This window comes from Salmo trutta, chromosome 26 (genome assembly GCF_901001165.1).
Source record: "Salmo trutta chromosome 26, fSalTru1.1, whole genome shotgun sequence".
In the NCBI taxonomy this organism is placed as follows: Eukaryota; Metazoa; Chordata; class Actinopteri; order Salmoniformes; family Salmonidae; genus Salmo; species Salmo trutta.
In genome coordinates this window covers 5,531,506-5,548,761 of record NC_042982.1, presented here as the reverse complement: position 1 = coordinate 5,548,761, position 17,256 = coordinate 5,531,506, and the positions used below count along the sequence as shown (strand labels likewise).

Here is a 17,256-nt window from a genome sequence, read left to right as displayed (position 1 = left end):
CAGTTTGAATGCACAGAGATACCGTGAGGAGATTCTGAGGCTCATCGTTGTACCATTCATTCGCCGCCATCACGTTTCAGCACGATAGTGCACGGCCCCATGTCACAAGGATCTGTACACAATTCCTGGAAGCTGAAAATGCCCCAGTTCTTCCATTTACATTTTAGTCATTTAGCAGACGCTCTTATCCAGAGCGACTTACAGTAGTGAATGCATACATTTCATACAATTTCATACATATCATACATTTTTTTTTCTGTGCTGGCCCCCCGTGGGAATCGAACCCACAACCCTGGTGTTGCAAACACCATGCTCTACCAACTGAGCTACAGGGAAGGCTAATGACCTGCATACTCACCAGACATGTCACCCATTGAGCATGTTTGGGATAATCTGAATCGATGTGTACGACAGCGAGTTCCAGTTCCCACCAATATCCAGCAACATCGCACAGCCATTGAAGAGGAGTGGGACAACGTTAAACAGGCCACAATTAATCAGCCTGATCAATTCTATGCAAATTAGATTTGTCACGGTGCATGAGGCAAATGATGGTCACACCAGATAGTGACTGGTTTACTGATCCATGCCCCTTCCTTTTATTCAAGTACGGTGCCTTTGGAAAGTATTCAGACCCCTTGTCTTCAGACCCTTTGCTATGAGACTTGAAATTGAGCTCAGGTGCATCCTGTTTCCATTGATCCTCCTTGAGATGTTTCTACAACTTGATTGGAGTCCACCTGTGATAAATTCAATTGATTGGTCATTATTTGGAAAGGCACACACCTGTCTATGTAAGGTTCCACAGTTGACAGTGCATGTCAGAGCAAAAATCAAGACATGGGGTCGAAGGAATTGTCCGTAGCGCATTGAGACAGGATTTTGTCAAGGCACAGATCTGGGGAAGGGTACCAAAACATTTCTTCAGGGTTGAAGGTCCCCAAGAACACAGTGGCCTCCATCATTCTTAAATGGAAGAAGTTTGGAACCACCAAGACTCTTCCTAGAGCTGGCCACTCGGCCAAACTGAGCAATCGGGGAGAAGGGCCTTGGTCAGGGAGGTGACCAAGAACCCTATGGTCACTCTGACAGAGTTCCAGAGTTCCTCTGTGGAGATGGGAGAACCTTCAAGAAGGACAAACATCTCTGCAGCAGGAAGCCATTCCTCAGTAAAAGGCGCATGACAGCCCGCTTGGAGTTTTCCAAAAGGCACCTAAAGACTCTCAGACCAAACAAGATTCTCTGGTCTGATGTAACCAAGATTGAACTCTTTAGCCTGAATGCCAAGCATCAGGTCTGGAGGAAACCTGGCACCATCCCTATGGTGAAGCATGGTGGTGGCAGCATCATGTGGGAATGTTTTTCAGGGACTGGGAGACTAGAATGGATCGAGGCAAAGATGAACGGAGCAAAGTACTGAGAGATCCTTGATGAAAACTTGCTCCATAGCGCTCAGGACCTCAGACTGGGGCGAAGGCTCACCTTCCAACAGGATAACGACCCTAAGCACACAGCAAAGACAATGCAGGAGTGGCTTTGGGACAAGTCTCTGAATGTCCTTGATTTGCCCAGCCATAGCCCGGACTTGAACCCGAACGAACAGCTCTGGAGAGACCTGAAAATAGCTGTGCAGCAACGCTCCCCGTCTAAACTGACAGAGCTTTAGAGGATCTGCAGAGAAGAATGGGAGAAACTCCCCAAATACAGGTGTGCCAAGCTTGTAGCGTCGTACCCAAGAAGACTCGATGCTGTAATCACTGCCAAAGATGCTTCAACAAAGTACTGAGTAAAGAGTCTGAATATTTATGTAGATGTGATTATTTTTTATAAATCAGCACACACTGAAGCCACTCCTGCATTGTCTTGGCTGTGTGCTGAGGGTCGTTGTCCTGTTGGAAGGTGAACCTTTGCCCCAGTCTGAGGTCCTGAGTGCTCTGGAGCACGTGATGGTGTTTTGTGATGGTGTTGTCGGCTCTTAACCAACCAATCATGCTATTTTGTTTGTTTTTTCGCATTGTTCGTAACTTGTTTTGTACATAATGTTGCTGCTACCGTCTCTTATGACCGAAAAGAGCTTCTAGACATCCGAACTGCAATTGCTCACCTCAAACTGGACGAAGAGTTCTTCTTCAATGAGTCGGACGGTAGGGATATAATACAGACACCCGACCAGGCCCAGATCCCCGTTATTCGCTGGAGAAGGAAAAGGAGACTTCACGGAAAGAGATCAGGGTGTCTTGTAAGAATCAGGCGACGAGTGGCTAATCTTCCCTTGCCTTCTGTCCTGCTAGCTAACGTTCGATCGCTGGAAAATAAATGGGACGAACTGAAAGCACATTTATCCTACCAACGGGACATTAAAAACTGTAATATCTTATGTTTCACCGAGTCGTGGCTGAATGACGACATTAAGAACATACAGCTGGCGGGTTATACGCTCTATCGGCAGGACAGAACAGCAGCCTATCGTAAGACACGGGGCGGGGGCCTATGCATTTATGTAAACAGCTGGTGCATGTTATCTAAGCAAGTCTCAAGGTCTTTCTCGCCTGAGGTTGAGTATCTCATGAAAAGCTGTAGACCACACTATCTACTTAGAGTTTTCATCTGTATTTTTCGTAGCTGTCTACATACCACCACAGACACTAAAACGGCACTCAATGACCTGTATACCGCCATAAGCAAACAGGAAAATGCTCATCCAGAGGTGGCGCTCCTAGTGTTCGGGGACTTTAATGCAGGGAAACTTAAATCAGTTTTACCTAATTTCTATCAGCATGTTAAATGTGCAACCAGAGGGAAAGAAATTATATACTAGCTTTACTCCACACACAGAGAAGCATACAAAGCTCTCCGTCGCCCTCCATTTGGCAAATCTGACCATAATTTTATCCTCCTGATTCTTTCTTACAAGCAAAGATTCAAGCAGAAGCACAAGTGACTTGGTCTATAAAAAAGTGTTCAGATGAAGTGTTCAGATGAAGCAGATGCTAAACCACAGGACTGTTTTGCTAGCACAGACTGGAATATGTTCCGGGATTCTTCCAATGGCATTAAGGAGTACAACACATCAGTCACTGGCTTTATCAATAAGTGCATCGAGGACGTCAACCCCACGGTGACTGTACGTACATACCCCAACCAGAAGCCATGGATTACAGGCCACATTCGCACTGAGCTAAGGGGTAGAGCTGCCGCTTTCAAGGAGCGGGATGCTAACCTGGAAGCTTATAGGAAATCCCGCTATGCCATCCGACGAACCATCAAACAGGCACAGCGTCAATACAGGACTAAGATCGAATCGTACTACACCGGCTCCGACGCTCGATGGATCTGGCAGGGCCTGCAAACTATTACAGACTACAAAGGGAAGCACAGCCGAGAGCTGCCCAGTGACACAAGCCTACCAGATGAGCTAATATCATTTCTATGCTTGCTTCGAGGCAAGTAACATTGAAACATGCATGAGAGTATCAGCTGTTCAGGACGACTGTGATCACGCTCTCCGCAGCCGATGTGAGTAAGACCTTTAAACAGGTCAACATTCACAAGGCTGCAGGGCCAGATGGATTACCAGGATGTATTCTCTGAGCATGCGCTGACCAACTGGCAAGTGTCTTCACTGACATTTTCAACCTCTCCTTGTCTGAGTCTGTAATACTAACATGTTCCAAGCAGACCACTATAGTCCCTGTGCCCAAGAACACTAAGGTAACCTGCCTAAATGATTACCAACGCGTATCACTCACATCCGTGGCCATGAAATGCTTTAAAAGGCTGGTCATGGCTCACATTAACACCATTATCCCAGAAACCCAAGACACACTCCAATTTGCATACCGCCCAAACAGATCCACAGATGATGCAATCTCTATTGCACTCCACACTTCCCTTTCACACCTGGACAAAAGGAACACCTATGTGAGAATGCTATTAATTGACTACAGCTCAGCATTCAACACCATAGTGCCCTCAAAGCTCAACACTAAGCTAAGGACCCTGGAAAGAAACACCTCCCTCTGCAACTGGATCCTGGACTTCCTGACGGGCCACCCCCAGGTGGTAAGGGTAGGTACCAACATATCCGCCACGCTGATCCTCAACACGGGGGCCCCTCAGGGGTGTGTGCTCAGTCCCCTCCTGTACTCCCGGTTCACTCATGACTGCACGGCCAGGCAAGACTCCAACACCATTAAGTTTGCTGATGACACAACAGTGGTAGTTCTGATCACCGACAACAATGAGGCCGCCTACAGGGAGGAAGTCAGAGACCTAAGCGTGTGGTGCAAGGACAACAACCTCTCCCTCAATGTGATCAAGACAAAGGAGATGATTGTGGACCACAGGAAAAGTAGGACCGAGCACGCCCCCATTCTCATTGACGGGGCAGTAGTGGAGCAAGTTGAGAGCTTCAAGTTCCTTGTCATCCACATCACCAACAAACTAACATGGTCCAAGCACACCAAAGCAGTTGTGAAGAGGGCACGACAAAACCTATTCCCCCCCAGGAGACTGAAAAGATTTGGCATGTGTCCTCAGATCCTCAAAAGGTTTTCAAGGTGCACCATCGAGAGCATCCTGACGGGTTGCATCACTTCCTGGTATGGCAAATGCTCGGCCTCCAACCGCAAAGCACTACAGAGGGTAGTGCGTACAGCCCAGTATATCACTGGGGCCAATCTTCCTGCCACCCAGGACCTCTATACCAGGCTGTGTCAGAGGAAGGCCCTAAAAATTGTCAAAGAATCCAGCTACCCTAGTCATAGACTGTCCTCACTGCTACCGCACGACAAGCGGTACCGGAGCGCCAAGTCTAGGTCCAAGAGGCTCCTAAATAGCTTCTACCCCAAGCCATAAGACTCCCCCCCCCCCCCCCCCCCCGGAACACTGCTGCTACTCTCTGTTATTATCTATGCATAGTCACTTTAATATACCAACATGTATACATATTACCTCAATTACCAAGACACTGGTCCCCCCGCATATTGACTCTGTACCGGTTCCCCCTGTATATAGCCCCGCTATTGTTATTTACTGCTGCTCTTTAATCATTTGTTATTCTCATCTCTTAGCTAAAAAAAGTATTTTCTTAAAACTGCATCGTTGGTTAAGGGCTTGTAAGTAAGCATTTCACTGTAAGGTCTACACCTGTTTTATTCAGCGCATGTGACAAATAAAATTGGATTTGTATTGATTTGATTTCGCTCTGTTCATCTTTGCTTCGATCCAGACTAGTCTCCCAGTGCCTGCCACTGAAAAACATCCCCACAGCATGATGTACATTTCTACCTCAATTACTTCATACCCCTGCACATCGACTCAGTTCTGGTACCCTGTGTATATTGCCAAGTTATTGTTGCTCATTGTGTATTTATTCCTTGTGTTATTATTTGTCTATTATTCTATTATTTCTATTTTAATTTTTCCCTCTCTGCATTGTTGGGAAGGGCCCATAGTAAGCATTTCACTGTTAGTGAACCTGTTGTTTACAAAAAGTCTGGAAGGGTATGGCTTCTAATTGATTTAAGTAGCTGAGATGAAAGTGCAATTTGTTTCTGACAAATAGTTAAAAGCTTTTAAATTACTTTTTTTTCAACTGCACAGTGTTTGTGTTTCTGACATCTGAAATAAGAAATCATATATTACATAATATTGTGTTATACAGGTGATGAAGTTATAGTGTAAATATAGTTGAAGTAACTACAAATAAATGATAAATTAACTATCATTAAAGAAAGACTGTAAATTAGTGTAAATTAAGTATTTCAGAATGTCGTGTGTTTCAGGTACAATTGCAGGTACATTACAATTTGAACACTTCCAATTGTAATTAAAAGTACAATTTTAATAGCAGACCAAAAACAGTGTTAGTGACGGTCTTGTACAATTTTGTTGTATGATTTGTGAAAGTAAGCAATTTATGCTTTGCGTTTTCATGATTTTGGCACCAATCCCGATCGATGTCTGACCAATATATGACCACGTTCCTTCTACTCATGCCAGGTTGTTTATGGCGCAATATAAAAAAAAATAACTTAGCCTAGCTACTTCCTGATATAAATTCAACCACGTCTATGTGTAGTCGCAGTTATATTTTTTATTTTGTCAAATACCTAGCTAGTTGTTTCAATCATTGTTTAATTTAGAAAACGTATCTATTTTTTTGTTGCAGTCTACACTTTCGAACTAACGTTAAAATGTGGCTAGCTAGCGAGTTGGTCTACCACGTCACGTAAAATACGGTCTAGGTAGTTAACGTTAGATACTTTAATTTCCAGTCTGCCATTTGGGATTTGTCGACTAAATATAATTTATGTATATATTGGCATAGTTGTGAAGATCAACGTTAGCTAGCTGTTAGCTGTTTGTTAGCTAGCTACGACTTCTCTGCTTTGTTTGACTGTGAGTTCGTGGCTTTCTAGTTAGCTGTGCTAGCCAGTTAGCTGGCAGCGACACATCTTTCATGTGGGCTAACGTTGGATGGATCATATAATTAGGAATTTAATTGGATCTCTGAGATGGATCAAGCATCAGTAGCTAAGGACTGTTAGGTGTTTTTCCGGACACGGCCCTGGAACGTGTTTATCTAAGCTATGGCTATACTCTTTTTGACTAGGAACGTTGAATAAATGCATAATCGGGGCCACTTTATCGCCACCCCGCAACATGGATACGGATGTTTTTCACGGTGGTGAAGGGTGCGGGGGTTATGTGAAACGCTGGTTTAGGGCTACGCCCACTGAGCTCTCTGATCTTAGGGCAGACAGGCAGAGTGTAAAATGGCGCACAGCTGTCGGTGGCGGTTCCCCGCTCGGCCCGGAGGGAGCAGCAACTTAGGCACCGGGAGGAGAGCGGGCCGAATCCGGGTCACTGCCTCCCTTCGAAGTAGCACAGGGACCCACCCGAACACGGCTGGGCTCGGACCCGGCTTTGATGCTGCGTTACAGGTCTCATCTGCTATCGGTTGCAACCTGCAGAAATTTCGGGATGTTTTGGGAGAGTCGAGTGGTTCAAGCAGCGGGGAGGTAAGTGAAAACCCAACTTGATTGTGGTTGGTTGTAGCTAGCTTGCTAACGTGAAATAGCTGCAATGAGAAGTGTAACATGAAGTACCGAACACACCCTAGCAATGGTATAGTACCAAGGAGTTATATGTTGCTGCCTCCGTATTCGGTGGTAGGAGTGTGACTCAACTTGTCATCGCAGAGTAGTTAACTTTTTGTTTGGCCTTGATCCCCACACTGGGTATCAAGCCCATCAACATGCTTCAATCCATGTGCTGTTACTAACGTTACGTTATCCCTTTCACAGTGATTCACCACACAACTCACAACAAGGAAGCCCGTTAGGATCAGTAGCTAGCTGAGTAGCACCAACGGTGCTGATGTTGTGAATAGTTAAAAGTAGCCTGGTGACTTTCTAGACAGAATTTGGTCAAAGTGAATTAATTATTGTCTGTCTAGTTGTCCAACATTGATACAGAGGCGAAAATAGAGGGATGTGATATAAAGCTACAGTATCTGGTTAGCGGCCATTGTTGGCTTAGTTGTGGAGTGGCGACTTGTAGGGATAGAGCCTCATCATATCTCATCATCAACTCCTCTTCAGAGTTCAGGATTAGGTCCTACGAGCCAGTGTTATACAGTAACTTGTTAACTTTAGCGTTCTTTAGCTAACGTTGGCTCAGTGTTTGGTACATTTCTGTGATGCTAGTGTTACATTAACACTGTAGCATGGGACCTCCCGGTTAGCGAGCGAGGTTCCTGTTTGAAAACAAAACATGTCAACTTGGGGAGGACAAGTAACCTGAACTTCATGTTTTTGATTCTTAAGGCATCTAGCTACCTAACGTGAATTATACTCCACTCTTTTGAATTGCCATAACCTAGTAACGTTAGCCACTTTTTTGCAAACATTGACTAGCTTAGCATTAAACACCTATAGTATATTGAAGAGTTCAATAAGCTGTCGTTATCCATAGCTTGCTGCGAGGTGTCAGTTCAATGCTAACCTTCGAACGAGGCTATTTACCTTGCCTAAATGATCAGCTAGCTACTATTCGTCTTTCTGCCTTGATCCACGCTTCTAAAGTTGCTAGGTAGACGCTACAATAGTTAGAAACAACATTGTCGAATTAGATAATTGGGTATGGCTAATGGTCGGGGGTAGCTTGCTAAGTGATGGATTTAGCTTTGTAGTAAGACTCGCACATTTGGCTAAGTGTTTAGCTCATGAACCTAACGTTACCATGCTACGCACTACGCCACGGTAGCTAGCTATTGCTGATACATAGGAAAATGGGAGGTGGACATGTTTTTCCCCGTCTTCACACAGTGCGTAGTGCCAAAATAATGTCGGCATTGTGGACATCTGATGAAGTGCTAGCGAACTAGAATTTTTTTGGGTGGGCTGAGAATGGTTCGCCAGTGTCATGTGTGTTCCTCCGAATTCCATCTTTCTAGTACTGACGGTAGGCTAGCGAGCTATAATAACGAGCCTTTTTTTTTTGTCGGACCTTGTGATGGGGGGTGTGTTCGGGCATAGCTAACTACCATCTTTATGTTTTCATGATGAGCACGCGTTCAATGCAGTGGGAGTAGACCCTAGTGTTGTAGTAGAATCGGACATGGAGGGTAACTCAACACTTTACCAACGTTGTAAGATGCACTGTTATATTAGAGTACTTATTGGTGCAATTCAGGTTTGATGTTTAGAAAACCTATTTTGAGGGTTCTCCAGTCCCGTACTCACTCGTGTGTGATTTTTCAGTAAGCCCCTTATCATAAGAACTATTGGGGTATCAGGAAACACTGATTCTGTCCTGTGTGTGTGTGTATACACGTCTCCTACCATCACTAGTAGATTAGCCGAAAGGTTAATATGATCTACTTTGATGTTGGCCAGTGCTATAGAAATGAGTCCCTCTGTCTGGGCTAACACTTTTTTTTTTTTATAGGAAGGCAGATCAACATGTCCCCCTCTATCCCAAGACACACAAAGAGGGGGGAAACACGTTGGGATGCGGTGGGGACATACGGCCAAAATCCCAGTGTAACTTGCCACTCATGGAAGTTGCAGACACAGCATTGTGATTTCATTTAGTGGCTGTTGCGCCTGGGCAGGATTGTTCTGGCTCATCGCAGCCTGCTGAGCTCACAGAGCAGCCGGACACTGAGCCCCGCCTTCCAAGCAGACCCAAATCCACTTCAGCCACACAGGGGCCGTCTGAGCTCAACTTTTCTTCTGACAGCTGCCACTTTGGAATAGATTAGCCAAGCCTTTTGGGATCCCTCAAAAGAGGGCTTGTAGACCATTGTTGTTCAAATTGCAGCATTTGTAGGCTATTGAATTTGGTGTTTAAATGTTTATTGATCCAGCCAAATGATGGTTGTCTATTTAAGCGCCCATCTGCCAAAGGTGTCTTTTTGGGGACATTTGTTTGGCCTTTAACAAAAATCAGACTCACTTTTGTTTTGTCTTTAGAATCAAACCCCTCTCTCGCTTGACTCCGATTAAGACCGATGTCAATCCCTCACACAAGTGCAGCTGAATAGATGTTAGCAAACGGAATACTTTGCCTCACTGGTTTTTGCTAAATGTTGTGTTTGGGCGGAAGGGGTCCAGCAGGTGTTTGCCCTATTTATATGGCGGAGCTCCCGTCCCCGAGACAGTGTGTGGATCCAAGCAGGAAGCTTTGTCTGCTTTTATTCCAGCTTTCATGAAGTGCAGACGGCTGAAAGAGCACAGGCACGGATATCAAAGGGTGAAGAGCGAAGCCTCCTCCCCTAGGGACAACGCTGGGAGGAGAATTAGTCACAGGCCCTCCCATCCACTGCTTTATTCTGCTCTAGCAGGCGGCCAAAGGGTTTTCACCTCTGCTTTCAGGGCTGTGAGAAAGCCATCAATTGTGTGTGGGGTTGGTCCCCCATACTTTATGCCCCTTGTTACACCTCGCAGGAGGCGTCTTCAGCTTTGTTTTGATTAGTGTGCTGGTCGGAGCTGCCTCTCTCTGCCACTGTGGGTGTGAGGTGTAGGGAACATGAGCCATCAATTCTAGCAGTATCTGCTTTTTTTACCCAGTATTTTGGCACGTGAGAGAGACTAATATCAATCTTTAGTGGGAAACTCAGAATTCCCTTTTTTTTCTCTTTTTTTTTCTTGAGAGTTCTTTGAATTCTTACGAGACTCCCGAGTGGCGCAGCGGTCTAAGGCACTGCATCTCAGTGCTAGAGGCATCACTACAGACACCCTGGTTCGAATCCAGGCTGTATCACAACCGCAGTTGGCCCAGCGTAGTCCGGGTTTGGCTGGTGTAGGCAGTCATTGTAAATAAGAATTAGTTCTTAACTGACTTGCAAAGTTAAATAAAATGAAAAAATCAGTCATTGGCCAGAGCAATCTGACCAGAATTCCCCAGTGGCCTTTTATTAGGAATATGCCACCGGAAGGGCATATACATGCAGTATGATCTCCTCCCCAATTGAAATTCAAAGGAGGTGAGGAGTATCCATAGTAAATCGGAGTGAAGCCTCTAGCTCTTCATTCGGCTGCTCAGAGGTATCAGTGTGGATTTAGAGGGACGGCTGCTCCAAATCACTATCATGAGAATACGATCAGGAGGCCCATTTGTCCGTACCCAGCTCCAGACCTTTTCCGGTTTTTGTTTGGTTTTATTCTTGTAGCCCACATTGAGTAATACAGTTGCGTAGTACAAAATATCATGCTGTTTTATCCTTCCCTCCATTCATTGCATCAATCGCAATTGTTAAATAAACACAGATTGAGTTCTCCCTGTGCTCGTAATCCTGTTCCCTGACCACGTTCAGAATTTTCAAACTGCAAAGCAAGTCTCTTGGTTTACATTTTTTTTTCCTGACACCTCTCGATATTCACTTGGGGTTAAGCGCAGTGATGTACAAGGACTGTCTGAAACTTCAAAAGGCACATGTCTCGACAGATAATTATACAGTATGAAATGATTTAGAATTCTGGGGGAAGCGTCAAAGTTTAAACTTTTAACAATGCTAGTAATTAAAGGGGGACTTAAGGTTCTCTAGGCATTTAGATGAATTCTACAGCTTTCAAATATGCCAGGGCTGAGAGTTAATGATCAGTTGCACTACATGATGTGGATATACGGGGTTACAGGGATGGCAGGCAGCCACGTGTGTGTGTGTGTGTGTGGCGCATCAGCAGTCCTGAAGAGCGGAGCAGCCCTCTGTGACTCTTATTTACTCGGCGTTTTAAAGGGAGTTACTGCTGGGACTTCTCTGCCTGGTGTTTAAAATGACAGTAAATGTTGAAAGTAGATGAATACATTTTAGGAAGCGTTAGCTGAATATCGCTAACTAGTGTTTTCTTCTGATTAAAGAACAGTCATATTGGGTTTCTCACCTCGCCCACATACACCCACTTGCTAGTGATGCAAAACAGAATACCGTAAACCACTTTTACATCCGCTCTGATAGTTATGTGCTTGCAAGGGACAGGCCCAACTAGCAGACCGGAACATGCACATCTCTGCATTGAATTGGACTTGTTGCTCAGTTTTTAACTAATCTATGAGGAAAGACTAGGCAGTTCATGATGTGGAAATGTAGGTTCAAATTAGCATGTTGTGGATGGAAAACAAACGCAAGCAGGAGTAAGAAAATGTGGAGTCTGAGTAGACGACAAAAGCTTTTGTCACCCTCTAACAAGAGCCTTCCGACTAAGCATGCTACCTTTCATCCCCTTTCTCCCTGACTGTACATTCTACATTTTATTCATTTAGTAGACGCTCTTATCTAGTGAAATTTACAGGAGCAATTATGGCCTTGCTCAAGAGCACACTGTTTTTTTTTTCTTCACCTAGTCGGCTCGGGGATTCGAACCAGCGACCTTTCGGTTACTGGCACAATGTTCTTAACCGCAAGGCTACCTGCCTCCCCCTGTCCTAGCCGTAGCAGGTGGCTCCCTGTCCTGCAAGCGAGCCCATAAGCCTTTTTGGTTTCGCAGCATGCTGCTCTCCCCGGGTTGCATGTGGGCGTGGAGCGAGTGTGTGCCTCTCTAGCGCATGGCTGGCTGCACGGGGAGTGGGAGGCTTTTAGTGTGTGGGAGGCTTGTTTAGATTGGGATTTAGCTTGCTTCTGTGCGAGCGTGTTCAACCCCAACCCCTTTTCATCCTCACAGTCCCCCTGGAGACATGCACAGGCTCAGTTGCTGTACCAGGTGGTCAAAATGCTGCCCCCCACCTCCTCCCTTTACACACACACATCCTCCTTTTCTGCCCATCCCCCTTTCCTCTTCCTCCTTCCTCGTGTTTTGGCTCTGTTGTTTACATCTTGCGGTGTGGTTCACGCGAAGGGAGGACGAGTGTTTGTGCGAGTGCCAGAGAGGCAGAGCCGTGATGTCATCGAGCTACTCGCATTTGTCGCTTTCCGCCCCCCCTTAGTTCCCTGCAACCAACCAACAGCTATAGCAGCCTGCCTGAGAAGATGCTGAGAAACACTGCCTGTATGAACTGCAGCACAGAGTCGATCAGTGTCAGAGTTGAAGTGAGAGGTGGATCGATCTAAAAATTCAGGTATCAGTGGGCAACATGATTTGAAAATGAATGCATTTAAAAAGGCAAAGCTGGTCATTTGATGCTGCTATTATATTGCAAATGATCAACACTTGTCGTCATAACCAAAAATCTAGGCTATATGATAAATTAAATTGCAGCTGACCGAATGTGGCCTAATCACTATATTAATAGTAAATGTGACGTTAACAAGTTGGCTGTGCTATTCAGGTTGGAGTTAAAACTGTAGTGTGGACTCCTAGACAGCAGCTGCTCTACAAACTGGGCCGAAGGGACTTAAACTGCAGCCCCACATGCTGCTATAAATAAAGATTATGAAATGACACACTCCTCCGACACGGAGTGACACAAAAGACTTCCAAAGGAACTCTGAGATATTAATCTCACCAGCCCTCGGGTTGGATGGCTGGGGATGATCTGTGGACTGTGGCTAGTGGGGGTAATGCCTAGCTACGGTGGGATGCAAAGATGGGCATCTAAGGACTTTTGTGTTATGTTTGGCCTCCCAACTTGCCCAGTTGTCCAAGTCTAATGGTCAGTACTACTGACTGTCATAAACAACAATCCTTGTGATAGCTAAGCTGACCATATAGTATGTTTGCTGTTAAATTGACAGGCTTTTTGCAGTTGATGAGCTGAGTCCCACCTTGGTGTTGGAGGACATTGAGTCCGTCTGCCTCCTGTTTTATCTGCTTTATCTATAATTACTGTTACACACTCATCCTGTGGCCCAGACATAATTACAAATGGAGGGTCCTGGAGACTGAGTAATATTCCATTTCTGTCCAATTCCAAGTGAGCGGAGTTGATCTTTAATTGAATCAATCCAAGGACACACTTCCTGGTGCTGTGATTGTGACTCGTTTATATCCTGATATAAAGTACCCCACTGTAGAGACTGCACTGATTAGGTTCACCATGTACATTTGTAGACGAGGGTTGTGTCCCATATGACACCCTATTCCCTGTCTATTGTGCTACTTTTGACCCGGGCCCATAGTGTTCTAAACAGGCAATAGGGTTCCATTTGAGACGCAGCCTAGTCGACTGAGAGATCACTATTAGTCATGTGTAACATGCTGTTTGGGTTGCTTTGGAATTATTGCATTCTGGTAACTCCTACAGATGGCCTCGTTCACTGTGCCTTACCTCAAAATTTAGAAGAGAGAAACGTTTAAGAGGAAAGTAAAACAAGTAGCCTAATAAGTGAGTGAGTGTGTGTTATGTCAGGAGATGAGTCGTCCAATCAGGCCCTCTCAAAGATTACCTGACTGAGTGGGAGACATCCCAGCTGATGTTAGGCAGCCTAGCAACCACTGCTGCTATGGATACCTGTGTGCTTTGATGGTACTTCCTGGAAGTGAAGAGAAACAAATGTAATTCTCAACGGTGCAATAGATATCATTAAATACATCTGTGTAGCCTTATGACTGTCTTTGACCATCAAATGCTATATGAAATGTTTCCCCAAAGATTTTAGAACTAAACCAAGGTAGGCCACAGCTTGTCGTTTCAAATGGGAACAAATGAGCCATAGTGGGCAGAGCCAAGCACGAGGTAGATCCGATGGCGCGTTCTAGCATGCATTAGCATATTTCCGTTGGGGAACGTCTGCTCTGTGAAGTGCGCGTGTGCAATTACTCAATTCGCCTTTGCATTCCTTTTAAACAATGCCATTTTTTTGCAACTTTGTCAAAGGCTAAGATCTTCAAAACCTAGTCCACTCTGTTGGTAACAGATTCTAGTTTTGGGAACAGAACTGTATTGAGATCAAATGTTTCGTCCGTAAGTACATTTGCAGAATGTCGGCCCAAATCCACCTTCACCCACTGCCGGCCACTGGGCTTCCTCTCACTACCATATTTGGTAGTGAGTAGAAACGCCAACCGGATGCTTCACATTTTATACATCTGATGAAATATCTATGCTAATGGGCTTATTCAGCAATTTTCCTTTTGAGGTATAGGCTACTAAAAAGCCCTAGGTTCACAGGGGTCCTGTTAATGCAGAGTTCAGTTTTTTTTCACACAGCATAAAAGACAATGCGTAAGAAATATCTTGCTGCTTTTGTTAACGCATCTTAAATGCTTCTTATTACGGATGTACGATATATGGTAAACGGCCGATATTAGCTAAAAATGCCAACATCGATATCGGCCCTATGTCTAGTTTTAACGCCGATGATAACCTCTTTTGGCGCATGAACCGCTAGCGGGACATCTACGACAACATCCGGTGAAATTGCAGCGCGCGAAATTCAAAATACAAAAATCTTAATATTAAACATTCCTGAAAATACAAGTGTCATACATCATTTAAAAGCTTAACTTCTTGTTAATCCAACCGCGTTGTCAAATTTAAAAAGGCTTTACGCCGAAAGCATACCATGCGATTATCTGAGGACAGCGCCCCAAACAAATACTTTTTCAACCAGCACACGTATCACAAATGGCGATTTAAATAAATCACTTATCTTTTTGAAGATCAACGGTTTGTAATCACAAGGGTCCCAGCTACACAATGAATGGTCGTTTTGTTTGATAAAGTCCTTCTTTATATCCAAAAAAGTAAGAATAGTTGGCGCCAATGATCTCAGTAATCCACTCGTTCAACATGCATACAAACGAATCCAAAAAGTTACCAGTAAAGTTTGTCCAAACAAGTCAAACGATGTTTCTAATTAATCCTCAGGTACTCTATCTAAATAAACGATAATATTTAAGACGGAGAATAGTATGTGCAATAGGGAAGATAAATAACGAAGAGCGAGCACCTCATTCACGTGCCAACAAGGCTACTTTTCTAATGAGAAACACCTTGTAGTTCTTCCAACTACTTGCTCATTTAAAAAAAGAAGCCTGAAACCCTTTCTAAAGACTGACATCTAGTGGAAGCCATAGGACCCAGATTGCAGTTCCTATCTATTTGTATTTCCCATAGGCTAGCATTGAAATGGCCTCAAAAAAAACAATTCTGGATGGATTTTCCTCTGGTTTTTGCCTGCCATATCAGTTCTGTTATACTCAGACGTTATTTTAACAGTTTTAGAAACTGTGTTTTCTATCCAATGCTACCAATATAGTATATGCATATCCTAGCTTCTGGGCCTGAGTAACAGGCAGTTTACTTTGGGCACGTCAGTCATCTGAAATTCTGAACAAAAACCAGTCTCCAAAACAGGTTTTAAAAACCGATGTGAAAGCTACCGTCAATACCTATATAACGTAGGTACATGACATAATAACGGCATGTGAAATGTTGCGCTACATGTGCAACACAGCATTCCCAACCTAGCCCACAATGTCTGCTGTGTGGCTCAAGCAGTCAACAAGTCGAGCAGTCATTTGAAAGAGTAAGACATTTTCAGCGAGACAACTCAGTCGAAATCCATTAAAGCCAAGATAATGGAATTCATTGCCCTTGACAATCAACCGTTCTGTCGTGGGTGATGTTGGCTTTCGCCGACTGGTCGAGCACCCGGTACACACAACCAAGTGCGCTATTTTTTTTCAGATGTTGCCCTACCGGAGTTACACAGTAATAGCGTCACTGCTATTAGCTTCACGACATGCATACTATGGAATGCCGTTTGGGTCTTTGCGTGTCAAAAAAGATAGTAGCACTGTCAAAGCTGTACAAAAAAAAGTCTGTTCGTGGCCGGTGTTTGCAATGTGTTTACAATACCGCATTGGTAATAAAGCATAATTTGTTCGACCGCAACTGCAGGGGTAGCTAGCTTTAGCTTGGTACCTATCTAGCACCAATGTAACCAACCTGAAAACAATCGTCAGTAGAACCTGCAGTCATTTTCAATATTCTTAGCATTGATTTATGGATCCTTAAAAGTAAGTATTAGCTAGGTTGCCACTTGTTGTTCGCCTATTGAAATTGAACTTCAGTTCATGAAAATAAATAGCTAGCCAGCTACTTAACCCTGTTTCCCAAGCTAACATTATAAGCAGCCAGCTAGCTTCATCTGGCTAGTGATGCTCGACTGGACCGGGTTATGTGTTGTGAAGCTAGCCACAATAAGGATTAGGTACAATAGTGGAATTTGCGGTTTGACTTCAAAATAAAAGTATGTAATTGACAGTGATGCAAATGAATACAAATGGTAGAATTATGCCATACTTTTATTTTGAAGGCTAACCGCAAATTCCACTATTGTGGCTAATCCTTATTGTGGCTAGCTTCACATAGATGGGTCCGACCACCATTAACCAAATAAGAACTGTCTTATAAATTAGGGTTATTTTAGATGACACCTAGCTATATAGTTAGCTAGCTGACTATAGCTACTGAAACAGATTGTCGTGTTATTTGACACGTCAAATATTGTTAGTATCTTTTTTGACACACAAAGACCTAAACGGCATTCCATAGAAATCCTGGTTGAGAATTAAACGACTGAACAACGAAACATGACAGCAAGTGAGTGAAGGAAATACGTTTTGGTTATGTTTTACTGGTAATGGGGACTTACGTAAATGCCGACAAAATAACTTTTGGTCAGTCTGTGTGTGTGTGACCTTTTTATTTAACTAGGCAAGTCAGTTAAGAACACATTCTTATTTACAGTGACGGCCCGGATGGCGCTGGGCCAATTTGTGCGCCGCCCTATAGGACTCCCAATCACTGCCAGATGTGATACAGCCTGGATTCGAACCAGGGACTGTAGTGATGCCTCTTGCA

General features: G+C 44.2%; 1 protein-coding gene across 4 annotated transcripts in view; it reads left to right on the top strand.

Moving 5' to 3' along the window:
- The first annotated feature begins 6,032 nt into the window (after positions 1-6,032).
- Positions 6,033-17,256, top strand: part of kmt2a (lysine (K)-specific methyltransferase 2A) — a 50,837-nt gene continuing 39,613 nt past the window's right edge. For all 4 annotated transcript variants that reach the window (XM_029714488.1, XM_029714486.1, XM_029714487.1 and 1 more), the window contains exon 1: positions 6,033-7,025. In XM_029714488.1, the coding sequence (XP_029570348.1) occupies positions 6,780-7,025 (246 nt within the window). In that variant the 5' untranslated portion in view covers positions 6,033-6,779. The remainder of the gene's footprint in view (positions 7,026-17,256) is intronic.